The sequence below is a fragment of the Staurois parvus genome, unplaced genomic scaffold (genome assembly GCF_062004578.1).
Source record: "Staurois parvus isolate SC_StPar_1 unplaced genomic scaffold, SC_StPar_1.0 ptg000027l, whole genome shotgun sequence".
Lineage (NCBI taxonomy): Eukaryota > Metazoa > Chordata > Amphibia > Anura > Ranidae > Staurois > Staurois parvus.
Window position 1 is genome coordinate 4,058,534 of NW_028317823.1, and position 16,368 is coordinate 4,074,901.

At 45.7% G+C, this 16,368-nt stretch overlaps 1 protein-coding gene across 2 annotated transcripts in view; it reads right to left on the reverse strand.

Annotated features, from left to right (window-relative positions):
• The window catches only part of LOC149471142 (cyclic nucleotide-binding domain-containing protein 2-like), a 349,105-nt gene that overhangs the window by 35,082 nt on the left and 297,655 nt on the right, over positions 1–16,368 (reverse strand). The window contains exon 14 of one of the 2 annotated variants that reach the window (XM_089656541.1): positions 3,337–3,471. The exons of the other annotated variant lie outside the window; for it this stretch is intronic. Within the exon in view, the coding sequence (XP_089512667.1) occupies positions 3,337–3,471 (135 nt within the window). The remainder of the gene's footprint in view (positions 1–3,336; positions 3,472–16,368) is intronic. 2 annotated transcript variants of the gene reach the window in all.

Below are 16,368 nucleotides of genomic sequence, written 5' to 3' on the forward strand. Positions count from 1 at the left end.
TAACAGTTCTGTGGCCCTAAGTAACGGTTCTGTGTTCCTAAGTAACGGTTCTGTGTCCCTAAGTATTGATTCTGTGTCCCTAAGTAACGATTCTGTGGCCCTAACTCTCTCCCTGAATACAGACAGCTCTGCCTCTCTTGAATGACTGGAGGCTAATGCAGAATTCTAAAATGGCCGCAATTTATAGCTCGACCATTACACAGTGCTGGCTGGCTGCTGATTGGCTAATGCGATCACATGTCATGAATGAATGCATAATGGGTCAGCGCGCCTTGTCTGCGCGCCTTCCCAGAGATCCCCGCTCCGTCGCCGCACATGTCGCCGCCATTTTAGGAAAAATTTCGAAATTTTCCTAATATTCAAAACGAATTCCACTTCGCCAAGTTCGATTCGCTCATCTCTAGGGATAACCCAAGTCAAAACTGTCACCTAGTCTCCCAGCCAGAACAAGCCTCTTTACTATGATCAGAGTATATGAAGTATGTGTAGCGCTCAGGGGCGGACTGACAACTCATGGGGCCCCCAGGCAATAGGGGATCATGGGGCCCCTGTGTCCTTGTCCAAACTCAAAAAAGCCTATGAAAAAGGTATCAGGGGCATCTCATGGGGCCCCCTACTGACCCCAGGCCCTCGGGCAGTGCCCGAGTTTCCAAATGGTCAGTCCGCCCTTGGTAGCGCTAACCATCACAAGGGATGCTGATTTTTTCCTTTCACCACTAGTGTAGAGACAGCCAGGCAAACAGCAACCTTTACTCCTCCGGGTCAGTTAACAGTCTAAGGGTTTCCTTTTATAAATTTATTGCAGATTAACTTGGATGGGGCTTAGGGAAGCTGTGGGATACTCCACAACACTGAACAAGAATGTGAGGACACTTCCCTTTGCAGCTACTTCTCAGAACAATCTCTTCAGCAGTAGGACATAAAGTGGACAGCACTGGAACATCATCAGCACTGTCCCAAGCCAGACAAGCCTTAATATTAGTGCACCAGGGGTTAACAGCAGCAACAATCTCTAGGATACCTCTCTCAGGTCTGTACTCACAGTGTCCCTGGTACCTGGATTCCTCCCTCCATTCCCTTCAGTGAAACCTCCAGACTGAATCCTCGATGCAACCCCTCTTTTAGCTCCCAAAGAGTTTACAGTGGAATATGCCCCAAAGCTTAGCACAGCTAGGACCTTGATGAACCCCTGGTAAGGCTCAGTTTACACTACTGCAACCTGAAAGCCGAGCGACTTACAGTGTGACTTTTCTGTCTGGTTAGACAGAGATACAAATCCTTTGGAAGCTGAAATGTATAGTATATGCCATTGTATTTCATCGGTATATTTAGCTGTTTGCCCAGAATTTAGCTTACCACTTTAAGTCCGGACACTTTTACCCCCTTCCTGACCAGGGCAATTTTCAGCTTTCAGCGCTGTCACACTTTGAATGACAATTGCGCGGTCATGCAACACTGTACTCATATGAATTTTTTAGCATTTTTTGAGACAGATAAAGCTTTATTTTGGTGGCATTTATTCACCACTGGGATTTTTATTTTTTTTTGCTATAAATGAAAATGTCCAAAAATTTTGAAAAAAAGTGTTTTTCTTATACAATTTTGCAAATAAATAATCTTTTTCATAAATTATGGCCAAAATGTATTCAACTGTCTTTTTTAGTAAAAAAAAATAACCCAAATTAGTTTATAACCAAACATTATAACTTTTCAAAATTTACAGTGACTACTTGTGGGGGGTGATGAAGATTTTTTTCTTTTTTTTTTTACACTGATTGCTTTTACACCCATAAAGGCTGTAAAAGCAATAATTTCTCCTTCTCCCTGACTGCATTCTTGCAGCCATTGAGAAATACTGTGAGAGCTGTGATTGGTCATAGCTTGTCACATGGTACAAGACTGTTGTGAATAGCCTTGTACTATGTGATCCCTGTGATCATTCACAGATTTCACACATAGTAAGAAATTATGTCAGGAAGTGACATCTTGCTTACTACTATTCATGTGATCACTGATTGGCCAATCAGTGATCACATGATCGGGACCTCACACAGAGATCCCGTACAGCGATTGATGCCACGTGCTCCAAGGGAGTGCGCACAAGCTGAAAATGCGGGCGCCGTTTATGAACGGCAACCCGCTCCTGCACTGCTCCGGTCCGGTCGTTTATGTACATGGGCCAGACGGGAAGTGGTTAAGGCTACATTCACATGCATTTTGCAACATTTTTGAACTTTTTTTAGAGCAGAAAAGCACTTTTGTCAGACGTGTCTAGGCGATTATCTAACATAGCCAATGGAAAGATAATAAAGGCGTAGAGAGCTGTTGTTTAAGCTGAAACCATGCAACAAAATGCACAAAAATGCTCATGTTGCGCTTTTCAGGCGTTTCCATTGAGGTCTATATCTGGACAAAAATGCTTAATTCTGCCTGAAAAGTAGCTCATGCACTTTTTTGGGGTGACAGGAATTTTGCTACAAGTGACAGAATGCTCAGATGTGAACAAGGGTTATTGAAAACAATAGGTTTTTGCTTGTTGAGCATTTTTGAGCTTGGAACAAAAGTGTGAACAGGGCCTTAAGGCTAGGTGCTGCTGGTGTTTGGTCCGGCCAGACCAACACAGCGTTGATGCAACAATAATGTTGCATCACACTTTTCACTTTTTTTTTTTAATTAACTTTATTGAAATGTCACACAGTGACATTTCATACAGTTACGTATATGGACTGGCATGCGGTCACCTGCACAGTCCTGGGAAAAAAGTACTAAACACAGTACTTTTTTCCAGCACACTACCACAACACAGTGGTGTGAACCGGCCACACCAGAGACAAGGTATTTTTCCTTGTCCCGCGATAGAAGTGCGGTGAGACTGCAGTGGAATAGCCACCCAACAGTCCCACCACACCTGGCGTGAATGGACATTGACATTTTTTTATTTTCAATAAACCTGCATGAAAAGTTTTTTTCTTACAATCTACTTAGAGTTGAGCTTTAAGAAACCAATACTCTAAGTTTCTCCACACAGATTAATTATATATGGCAGAAAATGCAAATGGGTTTTAACACAGTACTGACATTACTAACAAATCTGGCTTTATTTTTTTCTCGACATTTATTATTACGTTTCTGTGTGTGTTTTTTTTTCTTTCCATATGGGCTCAATAATTTCCATTTGGAAGTGCAGCAAGTTTTCGATTATCTTTCCAAACCATCTAGCGTGGCGGCCAGTATCGGATGCAGTACAGACCTGCCAATGCCTCATTTTTCCATATGTTGTGCCATGTACATCCCCAGGCTCACTATAACTAACCAGCAGAAATTACAGAGACTTACGTGTCTGGACAATTTATGGAGGTACGCGTCATCCATCTGTTTTTTGAAAAACTCTTTGGATATTACAATGCACTCAGCTCCATCAGAAACCAGAGCCATGCCCAGGGTGTCTTCATAAATGGTGTATACCAGGCCCTAGAGGAAAATTATGATATTACAAGAAAATAATCACATCTATGTTTATTCAGTTATTGTATCCATTAAAAAGAAGCTTCAGGCAACAAGTACAATCAATAAGTGAACCGCTGTGAAATAAAGAGGAACAACAGCAACACACATTTAATTGTATTGCTGTTTGATCAGTAGGGAAATGATGACTGAGTCCCTTTCCTATCTATAGCTTTCATACTCTCTTCCTCGCTATGTATACCCTAACAGAAGGACATACGTTTTCTAAAGCACTGTGTATAATAGATGTTGCACCCTCCCAAATAGGTTGCTAGAAAGGTTAGGTAAATTTAATATTTTTGGTTACCTTGTAATCAGTGGAGCAGTTCATGATTACATTGGGCTGCTCTGGGCTTCACTGGCTGCAGGTTTGATTGCTCCCCCATTTATTTTTTGAAGGTTGCAGAATGTAGTGGGCTGGAGGAGGCAAACCCCAGTCTGAATATTAATATGAATCCAGCCAATCCCTGGGAAGGGATACTCAGTAGGTGGCTGGTGAGTGCATAAATAGTCTGGAGCCTGAGGCAGTGGGGTTCTGGTCAAGGAGGAGAAGATCCCAGCCTGCAGGGCTGCTGCCCTTCTGGGCAGTGCAACTAAAGTCTTGCAGGAGCTAATAAAGGTCCCAGATATGCTATAGCTGGGGGGGCCTGTTTGCTGAAACTTGCTGTAACTGATTAAACGATTCCACTGAGAAACTGGTCTGGAGAGTTCAGGGGAGAAATGTCTGGATGATATTGGTGAAGGCATCCAAATATCCAGGGACATTGTGAGTACAGACCTGAGTGTAGGATCCTGTGTGCTACTACTATCTCCTGTGCATCAGTGCCAGTGTTTGCTAAAATTGGGACAGTTCCAATGGTATCTCAAGAGTTACTCATTCTCATAACTGCATACTGGAGGGAATGAATTAGCTTTGCCAAAATGAAGTGTCTTCATATTACTGTATAGCGTTTTGGAGTATCCTGCAGCTCCCCACACTCCATCCTAGTTCAATTCACAATAAAGCATCCAAAAGACAAACCCCTGTTCATAGTGTGCCTGGCTGCCCCTGTACTAATTTGGGAGAAGAACCTGTGGCAATTAGCAGACCTTTTAGGAGTAAGCGCTACATAAATAACTGCCATTTTTGTATAAATGGATACTTGTTTTCTCCTTTTTTCATCCTCTGTTGCATTTCAGTGTTATCTCCTACAGCCACATCCGTTCTACCCAGCATACCCAAGTATCCTTTGTAAAGTGAATCTCAGGGCTGTTTTCTGATGGTGACAACAGCAGACCATGGCTCTGTAATGTGGGTTTAAAAAGCCGCTTCTAGTCTCCATCAAAAGCCTGTGTGACAAGGTGACAATTCAGGAGCACCATTGGGAGACAGAGACAAAGTGTTGTCACTCAATATCATAAAGAGCCTAAACAGGAGCGTTTATGGCAGGATCACCAGGGATTATTTAAATAAAAGCTGCAGCTTTAAAATCTAGACTATTGCTGTTGAAATTTCAGTAGGACATTGAAGCAGAACTAAAGTCTGCAATATTCACCTCTACAGCAGTAATGTGACATTAGAAGCTCCCTTTCCACTACCAACAACTTTGTGTAGCACCCTCTTAGATAGGCTGCTAGGATGTTAGGTAAATGTTTCTTTTTGGTTCCTGTGTAATCATTGGAGCATCTACTGATTTATTTTGACTGTTCTTGGTTTTACAGGCAGCAAGTTTGATTGCTCTACCCTGCCTTCTGGAGACTTCTGGAGCATAGGAGAATGAGCAAGGTAAATTGGCGGCATGAATATTTATCGTGCTGCAGCCAATCACTGGGGGTGGGGTGGGGGGCATGTCCAGTAGGTGGCTGAAGAGCACATAAATAGTCTGAGGTCTGGAGCAGACATGTATTAGTACTGGGTCTAATGGTGCCCATACACTAGATGAAAAATTGTTTGAAAACCTGTCATTTGGACAGTTTGTTCTTTTTTGTGCAGTTAATGGACACAAATCAAAAATCGGTAGTGATGTATCTGAGCCAAAAAATTGAAGGAACAATTTTGAAAACGTCTACAGAATGCACGATAAATTGAAAGGTTATTGTGTTGCTCGCCTGTTAAACATCAAACTGTTGGTACTGTGCATTTGTGACCCAGAAACAAAAAAACGGATGAAAAACTGATTCATTTATGTCCATTGAATGATTTATCATTTGAACTTTGGTCATTACATGATGACAATATCTTTGCTCTCACAACCATGTGTTTGTTTTTCGAAAACCTGTTTGAACAATTTTTTGACTAGTGTGTGGCTAGCATTACTCTGCAGGAGGAGTCGTCAGCCTGAGGGGGTTCTGCCCCTCTACATAGAAAGCTGGTGTTACTGCATGTTCATCAAGATCCCAGCTGTGGCATAGCTAGGGGACCTACTTCTAAGATTCTCTTTTTTTTTTCTTTGGTGCTGTTCAAGGGAACCCTCACCTAAGGACCTGGTCTAGAGTGCTCACCAAAGAATATCTGGTGGACACTGAAAGGAGGCATCTGGTGATCCTGCGGCATGATCCTGTGGCATTGTGAGTATAGGCCTGGGCTCAGGGTCCAAGTGACTGTGTGGTTTTTCCTCTGTGTGGCAGAACCAATGGTAGTCATGAATAGGATAGCTTCTAAGACCTGGTTCACACTAGTGCTGGCCATGCGGCTCGCTTTTACGTGGGCACAGCAGCCCATTTATCTGAAGTTCACGCAAGGAAAAGGTGCATGCACCTTCTCTGAAACGCATCCACAAGGAAACCGCGTAGTCTTTTTGACCATGCGGTTTCCACGGGGTTCCATGTGGTTCACGCACCCACGATTGTGCCCCAGTTGTGCTGCAGGATGAGATGCAGGATGAGATCGCAAGAGAGGTGCAATGTAGCTGAGGGTGGTTGCGGTTACGAGAATTGCATCTATTCCTGCACCCGCAACCAGCCCGCAAAGTGCGAGCTAGTGTGAACCTAGCCTGAAAGAGAACTTGGTCTGCCATTTTCACATGTTCCTGCATACAGACTGTTCAGGGTGGTTTAGGAAATTGGAGTGTCCTCCTGTTGGTATTCAGTGAATCTGGAGTGTCCCATATCACCTTACGGCCCATCCACGTTCATCAATAAAAATCAATAAATCAATTAAAATCCCACATTGTTTAATGAGCCGGAGTGAATGAACTGTTATGGTGTACTTGGCTGCCTCTGCACTAATCTTGGGAAAACCAAGTTAAATTACAGCGACTCATTCAGGGGCTAGCGCTACATTTGCCTGATAGTTTTTCTGGTTCAGCATCTCTGACCATCTTGGCAGGCCAGCCAGGGATACGCATATGCCAGAGAGTTAATTCATCCCTGCATCAAGGCTACTGAAAATGCAGCTCAATGTACCTTCAGAACAAGTCTGGGAACAGGCAGGTAAGGTGAACTTTACTGCAGAAGCACATAAAATGTTTTCATGTTTTCCATTTTTTTTTTTTTTTACTGAGAAAAGTACTACTTTAGCTTCCTTGAGATTTTAGTAGCTTGGATTCACATATTTTCCAAGAAGCAGTGTTTGTATCAAATCTTTACCTTTCAGAAATAATTTCTTCCTATTGTATTTACAGAGCAGGAAGTGAAAGAAAATCCCAATAGAACACTGATGACAAAAAAAGGTTTTGGCTTTAGATCTACTTAAATAATTTTTTTTAAATAAAAGGCTTTAAAGGATAACTTTAGGCTACATTTACACTAGCAATTTAGGCAGGTGCGAATTGCACAGCAGGAACCTTCCTGTTGCTGTTATGAGCAGCTAGGTGCAGCCACCAGCCCCATTTACTATAATGACAGGTCGCTGTTGGGAGCAGCTATTCGCAGTTGTCCGCACAGCCAATGCCTACCTTCTCCCACCCCATTTTAAGCCCTATGCTAACCACCCATTGAGAAAAGATGCTTATACTTACCAGGGGTGGACTGACAACTCATGGGGCCCCCGGGCAATAGGAAATCATGGGGCCCCTGTGTCCTCGCCCACACTTAAACCACACCCAAAGAAGCCTATGAAAGGTACCAGGGGCATCTCATGGGGCCCCCTACTGACTCTGGGCCCTCGGGCAGTGCCAGGTGCCTAAATGGTCAGTCCACCCCTGATACTTACCTATTTTGAGGGTGCTCCATTCCGGTCACATAATCTGCTTACAACGCCGGCTTTAGTGTAGAGGAGAGACAGCCAAGAATGGATGCCCTAAAGTAAGTCTATGGGTGATGTCACCACATAGCCATTGTGGTCATTGTTGGTGATTATAGATGAGCGAATCGAAGTAGGCGAAGTGGAATTCGTTTCGAATATTAGGAAAATTTCGATTCGCGTCGAATCCGAAAATAAGCAGACTTCGAATGCGCGAATCGAAATTTTTCCTAAAATGGCGGCGACATGTGCGGCGACGGAGCGGGGATGTCTGGGAAGGCGCGCAGACAAGGCGCGCTGACCCATAATGCATTCATTCATGACATGTGATCGCATTAGCCAATCAGCAGCCAGCCAGCACAGTGTAATGGTCGAGCTATAAATGGCGGCCATTTTAGAATTCTCCATTTACCTCCAGTCATTCAACAGAGGCAGACCTGGCTGTATTCAGGGAGAGAGTTAGGGACAGAGAAACGTTACTTAGGGACACAGAAATGTTAGTTAGGGCCACAGAATCGTTACTTAGGGCCACAGAAACGTTACTTAGGGCCACAGAAACGTTACTTAGGGCCACAGAATCGTTAGTTAGGGCCACAGAAACGTTACTTAGGGACACAGAATTGTTACTCAGGGACAGACAGAATTGTTACTGAGGGATACAGAATTGTTACTGAGGGCCACAGAATCGTTACTTAGGGCCACAGAAACGTTACTTAGGGACACAGAATTGTTACTTAGGGACAGACACAGAATTGTTACTGAGGGACACAGATTTGTTACTGAGGGACACAGAATCGTTAATTAGGGCCAAAGAAACGTTACTTAGGGCCACAGAAACGTTACTTAGGGCCACAGAATTGTTACTTAGGGACAGACACAGAATTGTTATTGAGGGACACAGAATTGTTAGTGAGGGCCACAGAACCGTTACTTAGGGCCACAGAAACGTTACTTAGGGCCACAGAATTGTTACTTAGGGACAGACACAGAATTGTTACTGAGGGACACAGATTTGTTACTGAGGGCCACAGAAACGTTACTTAGGGCCACAGAAACGTTACTTAGGGCCATAGAATCGTTAGTTAGGGCCACAGAAACGTTACTTAGGGACACAGAATTGTTACTCAGGGACAGACACAGAATTGTTACTGAGGGATACAGAATTGTTACTGAGGGCCACAGAATCGTTACTTAGGGCCACAGAAACGTTACTTAGGGCCACAGAATTGTTACTTAGGGACAGACACAGAATTGTTATTGAGGGACACAGAATTGTTACTGAGGGCCACAGAACCGTTACTTAGGGCCACAGAAACGTTACTTAGGGCCACAGAATTGTTACTTAGGGACAGACACAGAATTGTTACTGAGGGACACAGATTTGTTACAGAGGGCCACAGAAACGTTACTTAGGGCCACAGAAACATTACTTAGGGCCACAGAATCCTTACTTAGGGCCACAGAAACGTTACTTAGGGACACAGAATTGTTACTCAGGGACAGACACAGAATTGTTACTGAGGGATACAGAATTGTTACTCAGGGACACAGAATCGTTACTTAGGGCCACAGAAACGTTACTTAGGGCCACAGAATTGTTACTTAGGGACAGACACAGAATTGTTATTGAGGGACACAGAATTGTTACTGAGGGCCACAGAACCGTTACTTAGGGCCACAGAAACGTTACTTAGGGCCACAGAATTGTTACTTAGGGACAGACACAGAATTGTTACTGAGGGACACAGATTTGTTACTGAGGGCCACAGAAACGTTACTTAGGGCCACAGAAACATTACTTAGGGCCACAGAATCCTTAGTTAGGGCCACAGAAACGTTACTTAGGGCCACAGAATTATTACTTAGGGACAGACACAGAATTGTTACTGAGGGACACAGATTTGTTACTGAGGGCCACAGAAACGTTACTTAGGGCCACAGAAACGTTAGTTAGGGCCACAGAATCGTTACTTAGGGCCACAGAAACGTTACTTAGGGCCACAGAAACGTTACTTAGGGCCACAGAATCGTTAGTTAGGGCCACAGAAACGTTACTTAGGGACACAGAATTGTTACTCAGGGACAGACAGAATTGTTACTGAGGGATACAGAATTGTTACTGAGGGCCACAGAATCGTTACTTAGGGCCACAGAAACGTTACTTAGGGACACAGAATTGTTACTTAGGGACAGACACAGAATTGTTACTGAGGGACACAGATTTGTTACTGAGGGACACAGAATCGTTAATTAGGGCCAAAGAAACGTTACTTAGGGCCACAGAAACGTTACTTAGGGCCACAGAATTGTTACTTAGGGACAGACACAGAATTGTTATTGAGGGACACAGAATTGTTAGTGAGGGCCACAGAACCGTTACTTAGGGCCACAGAAACGTTACTTAGGGCCACAGAATTGTTACTTAGGGACAGACACAGAATTGTTACTGAGGGACACAGATTTGTTACTGAGGGCCACAGAAACGTTACTTAGGGCCACAGAAACGTTACTTAGGGCCATAGAATCGTTAGTTAGGGCCACAGAAACGTTACTTAGGGACACAGAATTGTTACTCAGGGACAGACACAGAATTGTTACTGAGGGATACAGAATTGTTACTGAGGGCCACAGAATCGTTACTTAGGGCCACAGAAACGTTACTTAGGGCCACAGAAACGTTACTTAGGGCCACAGAATTGTTACTTAGGGACAGACACAGAATTGTTATTGAGGGTCACAGAATTGTTACTGAGGGCCACAGAACCGTTACTTAGGGCCACAGAAACGTTACTTAGGGCCACAGAATTGTTACTTAGGGACAGACACAGAATTGTTACTGAGGGACACAGATTTGTTACTGAGGGCCACAGAAACGTTACTTAGGGCCACAGAAACATTACTTAGGGCCACATAATCCTTACTTAGGGCCACAGAAACGTTACTTAGGGACACAGAATTGTTACTCAGGGACAGACACAGAATTGTTACTGAGGGATACAGAATTGTTACTGAGGGCCACAGAATCGTTACTTAGGGCCACAGAAACGTTACTTAGGGCCACAGAAACGTTACTTAGGGCCACAGAATTGTTACTTAGGGACAGACACAGAATTGTTATTGAGGGACACAGAATTGTTACTGAGGGCCACAGAACCGTTACTTAGGGCCACAGAAACGTTACTTAGGGCCACAGAATTGTTACTTAGGGACAGACACAGAATTGTTACTGAGGGACACAGATTTGTTACTGAGGGCCACAGAAACGTTACTTAGGGCCACAGAAACATTACTTAGGGCCACAGAATCCTTAGTTAGGGCCACAGAAACGTTACTTAGGGCCACAGAATTGTTACTTAGGGACAGACACAGAATTGTTACTGAGGGACACAGATTTGTTACTGAGGGCCACAGAAACGTTACTTAGGGCCACAGAATCGTTACTTAGGGCCACAGAAACGTTACTTAGGGCCACAGAATCATTACTTAGGGCCACAGAAACGTTACTTAGGGCCACAGAAACGTTACTTAGGGCCACAGAAGCGTTACTTAGGGCCACAGAATCATTACTTAGGGCCACAGAAACGTTACATAGGGCCACAGAAATGTTACTTAGGGCCACAGAATCGTTACTTAGGGCCACAGAAACGTTACTTAGGGCCACAGAATTGTTACTTAGGGACAGACACAGAATTGTTATTGAGGGACACAGAATTGTTACTGAGGGCCACAGAACCGTTACTTAGGGACACAGAAACGTTACTTAGGGCCACAGAATCCTTACTTAGGGCCACAGAAACGTTACTTAGGGCCACAGAATTGTTACTTAGGGACAGACACAGAATTGTTACTGAGGGACACAGATTTGTTACTGAGGGCCACAGAAACGTTACTTAGGGCCACAGAAACGTTACTTAGCGCCACAGAATCGTTACTTAGGGCCACAGAAATGTTACTTAGGGCCACAGAAACGTTAATTAGGGCCACAGAATTGTTACTTAGGGACAGACACAGAATTGTTACTGAGGGCCACAGAATTGTTACTGAGGGCCACAGAACCGTTACTTAGGGCCACAGAAACGTTACTTAGGGCCACAGAATCGTTACTTAGGGCCACAGAAACGTTACTTAGGGCCACAGAAACGTTACTTAGGGCCACAGAAACGTTACATAGGGCCACAGAATCGTTACTTAGGGACAGACACAGAATTGTTATTGAGGGACACAGAATTGTTACTGAGGGCCACAGAACCGTTACTTAGGGCCACAGAAACGTTACTTAGGGCCACAGAATTGTTATTTAGGGACAGACACAGAATTGTTACTGAGGGACACAGATTTGTTACTGAGGGCCACATAAACGTTACTTAGGGCCACAGAAACGTTACTTAGGGCCACAGAATCGTTACTTAGGGCCACAGAAACGTTACTTAGGGCCACAGAAACGTTACTTAGGGCCACAGAATTGTTACTTAGGGACAGACACAGAATTGTTACTGAGGGCCACAGAATTGTTACTGAGGGCCACAGAATCGTTACTTAGGGCCACAGAAACGTTACTTAGGGCCACATAAACGTTACTTAGGGCTACAGAAACGTTACTTAGGGCTACAGAAAAGTTACTTAGGGCCACAGAATCGAAACTTAGGGCCACAGAAACGTTACTTAGGGCCACAGAAACGTTACTTAGGGCCACAGAATCGTTACTTAGGGCCACAGAAACGTTACTTAGGGCCACAGAATTGTTACTTAGGGACAGACACAGAATTGTTACTGAGGGACACAGATTAGTTACTGAGGGACACAGAATCATTAATTAGGGCCACAGAAACGTTACTTAGGGCCACAGAAACGTTACTTAGGGCCACAGAATTGTTACTTAGGGACAGACACAGAATTGTTATTGAGGGACACAGAATTGTTAGTGAGGGCCACAGAACCGTTACTTAGGGCCACAGAAACGTTACTTAGGGCCACAGAATTGTTACTTAGGGACAGACACAGAATTGTTACTGAGGGACACAGATTTGTTACTGAGGGCCACAGAAACGTTACTTAGGGCCACAGAAACGTTACTTAGCGCCACAGAATCGTTACTTAGGGCCACAGAAACGTTACTTAGGGCCACAGAAACGTTAATTAGGGCCACAGAATTGTTACTTAGGGACAGACACAGAATTGTTACTGAGGGCCACAGAATTGTTACTGAGGGCCACAGAACCGTTACTTAGGGCCACAGAAACGTTACTTAGGGCCACAGAAACGTTACTTAGGGCCACAGAAACGTTACTTAGGGCCACAGAATCGTTACTTAGGGCCACAGAAACGTTACTTAGGGCCACAGAATTGTTACTTAGGGACAGACACAGAATTGTTATTGAGGGACACAGAATTGTTACTGAGGGCCACAGAACCGTTACTTAGGGCCACAGAAACGTTACTTAGGGCCACAGAATTGTTATTTAGGGACAGACACAGAATTGTTACTGAGGGCCACAGATTTGTTACTGAGGGCCACATAAACGTTACTTAGGGCCACAGAAACGTTACTTAGGGCCACAGAATCGTTACTTAGGGCCACAGAAACGTTACTTAGGGCCACAGAAACGTTACTTAGGGCCACAGAATTGTTACTTAGGGACAGACACAGAATTGTTACTGAGGGCCACAGAATTGTTACTGAGGGCCACAGAACCGTTACTTAGGGCCACAGAAACGTTACTTAGGGCCACAGAAACGTTACTTAGGGCTACAGAAACGTTACTTAGGGCTACAGAAAAGTTACTTAGGGCCACAGAATCGTTACTTAGGGCCACAGAAACGTTACTTAGGGCCACAGAATCGTTACTTAGGGCCACAGAAACGTTACTTAGGGCCACAGAAACGTTACTTAGGGACACAGAATTGTTACTCAGGGACAGACACAGAATTGTTACTCAGGGACAGACACAGAATTGTTACTCAGGGACACAGAATTGTTACTGAGGGACACAGAATTGTTACTGAGGGACACAGAATTGTTACTCAGGGACACAGAATTGTTACTGAGGGACACAGAATTGTTACTGAGGTACACAGAATTGTTACTCAGGGACAGACACAGAATTGTTACTCAGGGACAGACACAGAATTGTTACTGAGGGACACAGAATTGTTACTGAGGGACACAGAATTGTTACTGAGGGACACAGAATTGTTACTGAGGGCCACAGAACTGTTACTTAGGGCCACAGAAACGTTACTCAGGGACACAGAATTGTTAATCAGGGACAGACACAGAATTCTTACTCAGGGACAGACACAGAATTGTTACTCAGGGACACAGAATTGTTACTGAGGGACACAGAATTGTTACTGAGGGACACAGAATTGTTACTGAGGGATACAGAATTGTTACTGAGGGACACAGAAACGTTACTTAGGGCCACAGAAACGTTACTTAGGGCCACAGAATCGTTACTTAGGGCCACAGAAACGTTAATTAGGGCCATAGAAACGTTACTTAGGGCCACAGAAACGTTACTTAGGGACACAGAATTGTTACTCAGGGACAGACACAGAATTCTTACTCAGGGACAGACACAGAATTGTTACTCAGGGACACAGAATTGTTACTGAGGGACACAGAATTGTTACTCAGGGACACAGAATTGTTACTCAGGGACACAGAATTGTTACTCAGGGACAGACACAGAATTGTTACTGAGGGACACAGAATTGTTACTGAGGGCCACAGAACTGTTACTTAGGGCCACAGAAACGTTACTCAGGGACACAGAATTGTTACCCAGGGACAGACACAGAATTGTTACTCAGGGACACAGAATCGTTGAATTAAAGAGTATGTCAGACAACATGCAGAGGAGTGGCAGAGGAGGCAATGTTTTAGGAGCGAGCAGACGTGGCAGCAGAGGAAGGGGTCGAGGCAGCACTATTCGCAGCCAGAGGCCAGTGCTCCCGGTGTCATCCAGTACAGTGAGGAAGAGCTAACAGTGGGCGGTCAGGAACGGGGGGAGACATCCGCCTCTTCAGCAGCCAGGCGAAGAAGTACTGGCGAGGAGAGTGGCTCGGTAGCCGGTCTAGAGACAGGTCTGTCTCCTGACCCACACGCAGCCGAGGGGCCTAGTAGTGAGGCGGAGACCCTAATTAATGATGATGAGCCTGATCGCACTTGGCAGCCTCGTCGTCATCAGGCTATTGCTTCCGCATCATCAGGAGAAGAGGGTGGCAGCTTGGCAGCGAGCAAAACAGTCGGTGGGTTGTCTCCATCGCCACACTCTGCCATGTGCCACTTTCAGGTCTCCTCAAACTCCTGGTGTGTTCCATTTTTTGTCATAGGGTGCTGGCAGATTACGGGCCTCCCATAGCTGCTGCCAGGCCCCTAATCTGCCATGGGCCCCTGTACCGACTCCTCATGCTGCTGCCAGGTCCACAGTGTCTCATGCCATGTGCCACTTTCAGGTCTCCTCACACTGCTGGTGTGTTCAATTTTTTGTCATAGGGTGCTGGCAGATTACGGGCCTCCCATAGCTGCTGCCAGGCCCCTAATCTGCCGTGGGCCCCTATACCGCCTCCTCATGCTGCTGCGAAGTCCAGAGTCTCTCATGGGTCCCTGTACGGCCTCCCATTGCTGCTGTCTCCATCGCCACACTCTGCCATGTGCCACTTTCAGGTCTCCTCACACACTGCTGGTGTGTTCCATTTTTTGACATAGGGTGCTGGCAGATTACGGGCCTCCCATAGCTGCTGCCAGGCCCCTAATCTGCCATGGGCCCCTATAGCGCCTCCTCATGCTGCTGCCAGGTCCAGAGTGTCTCATGGGTCCCTGTACGGCCTCCCATTGCTGCTGTCTCCATCGCCACACTCTGCCATGTGCCACTTTCAGGTCTCCTCACACACTGCTGGTGTGTTCAATTTTTTTGACATAGGGTGCTTGCAGATTACGGGCCTCCCATAGCTGCTGCCAGGCCCCTAATCTGCCATGGGCCCCTATACCGCCTCCTCATGCTGCTGCCAGGTCCAGAGTCTCTCATGGGTCCCTGTACGGCCTCCCATTGCTGCTGTCTCCATCGCCACACTCTGCCATGTGCCACTTTCAGGTCTCCTCACACACTGCTGGTGTGTTCCATTTTTTGTCATAGGGTGCTGGCAGATTACGGGCCTCCCATAGCTGCTGCCAGGCCCCTAATCTGCCATGGGCCCCTATAGCGCCTCCTCATGCTGCTGCCAGGTCCAGAGTGTCTCATGGGTCCCTGTACGGCCTCCCATTGCTGCTGTCTCCATCGCCACACTCTGCCATGTGCCACTTTCAGGTCTCCTCACACACTGCTGGTGTGTTCAATTTTTTGACATAGGGTGCTGGCAGATTACGGGCCTCCCATAGCTGCTGCCAGGCCCCTAATCTGCCATGGGCCCCTATACCGCCTCCTCATGCTGCTGCCAGGTCCAGAGTGCTTCATGGGTCCCTGTACGGCCTCCCATTGCTGCTGTCTCCATCGCCACACTCTGCCATGTGCCACTTTCAGGTCTCCTCACACTGCTGGTGTGTTCCATTTTTTGTCATAGGGTGCTGGCAGATTACGGGCCTCCCATAGCTGCTGCCAGGCCCCTAATCTGCCATGGGCCCCTGTACCGCCTCCTCATGCTGCTGCCAGGTCCACAGTGTCTCATGGGTCCCTGTAAGGCCTCCCATTGCTGCTGTCTCC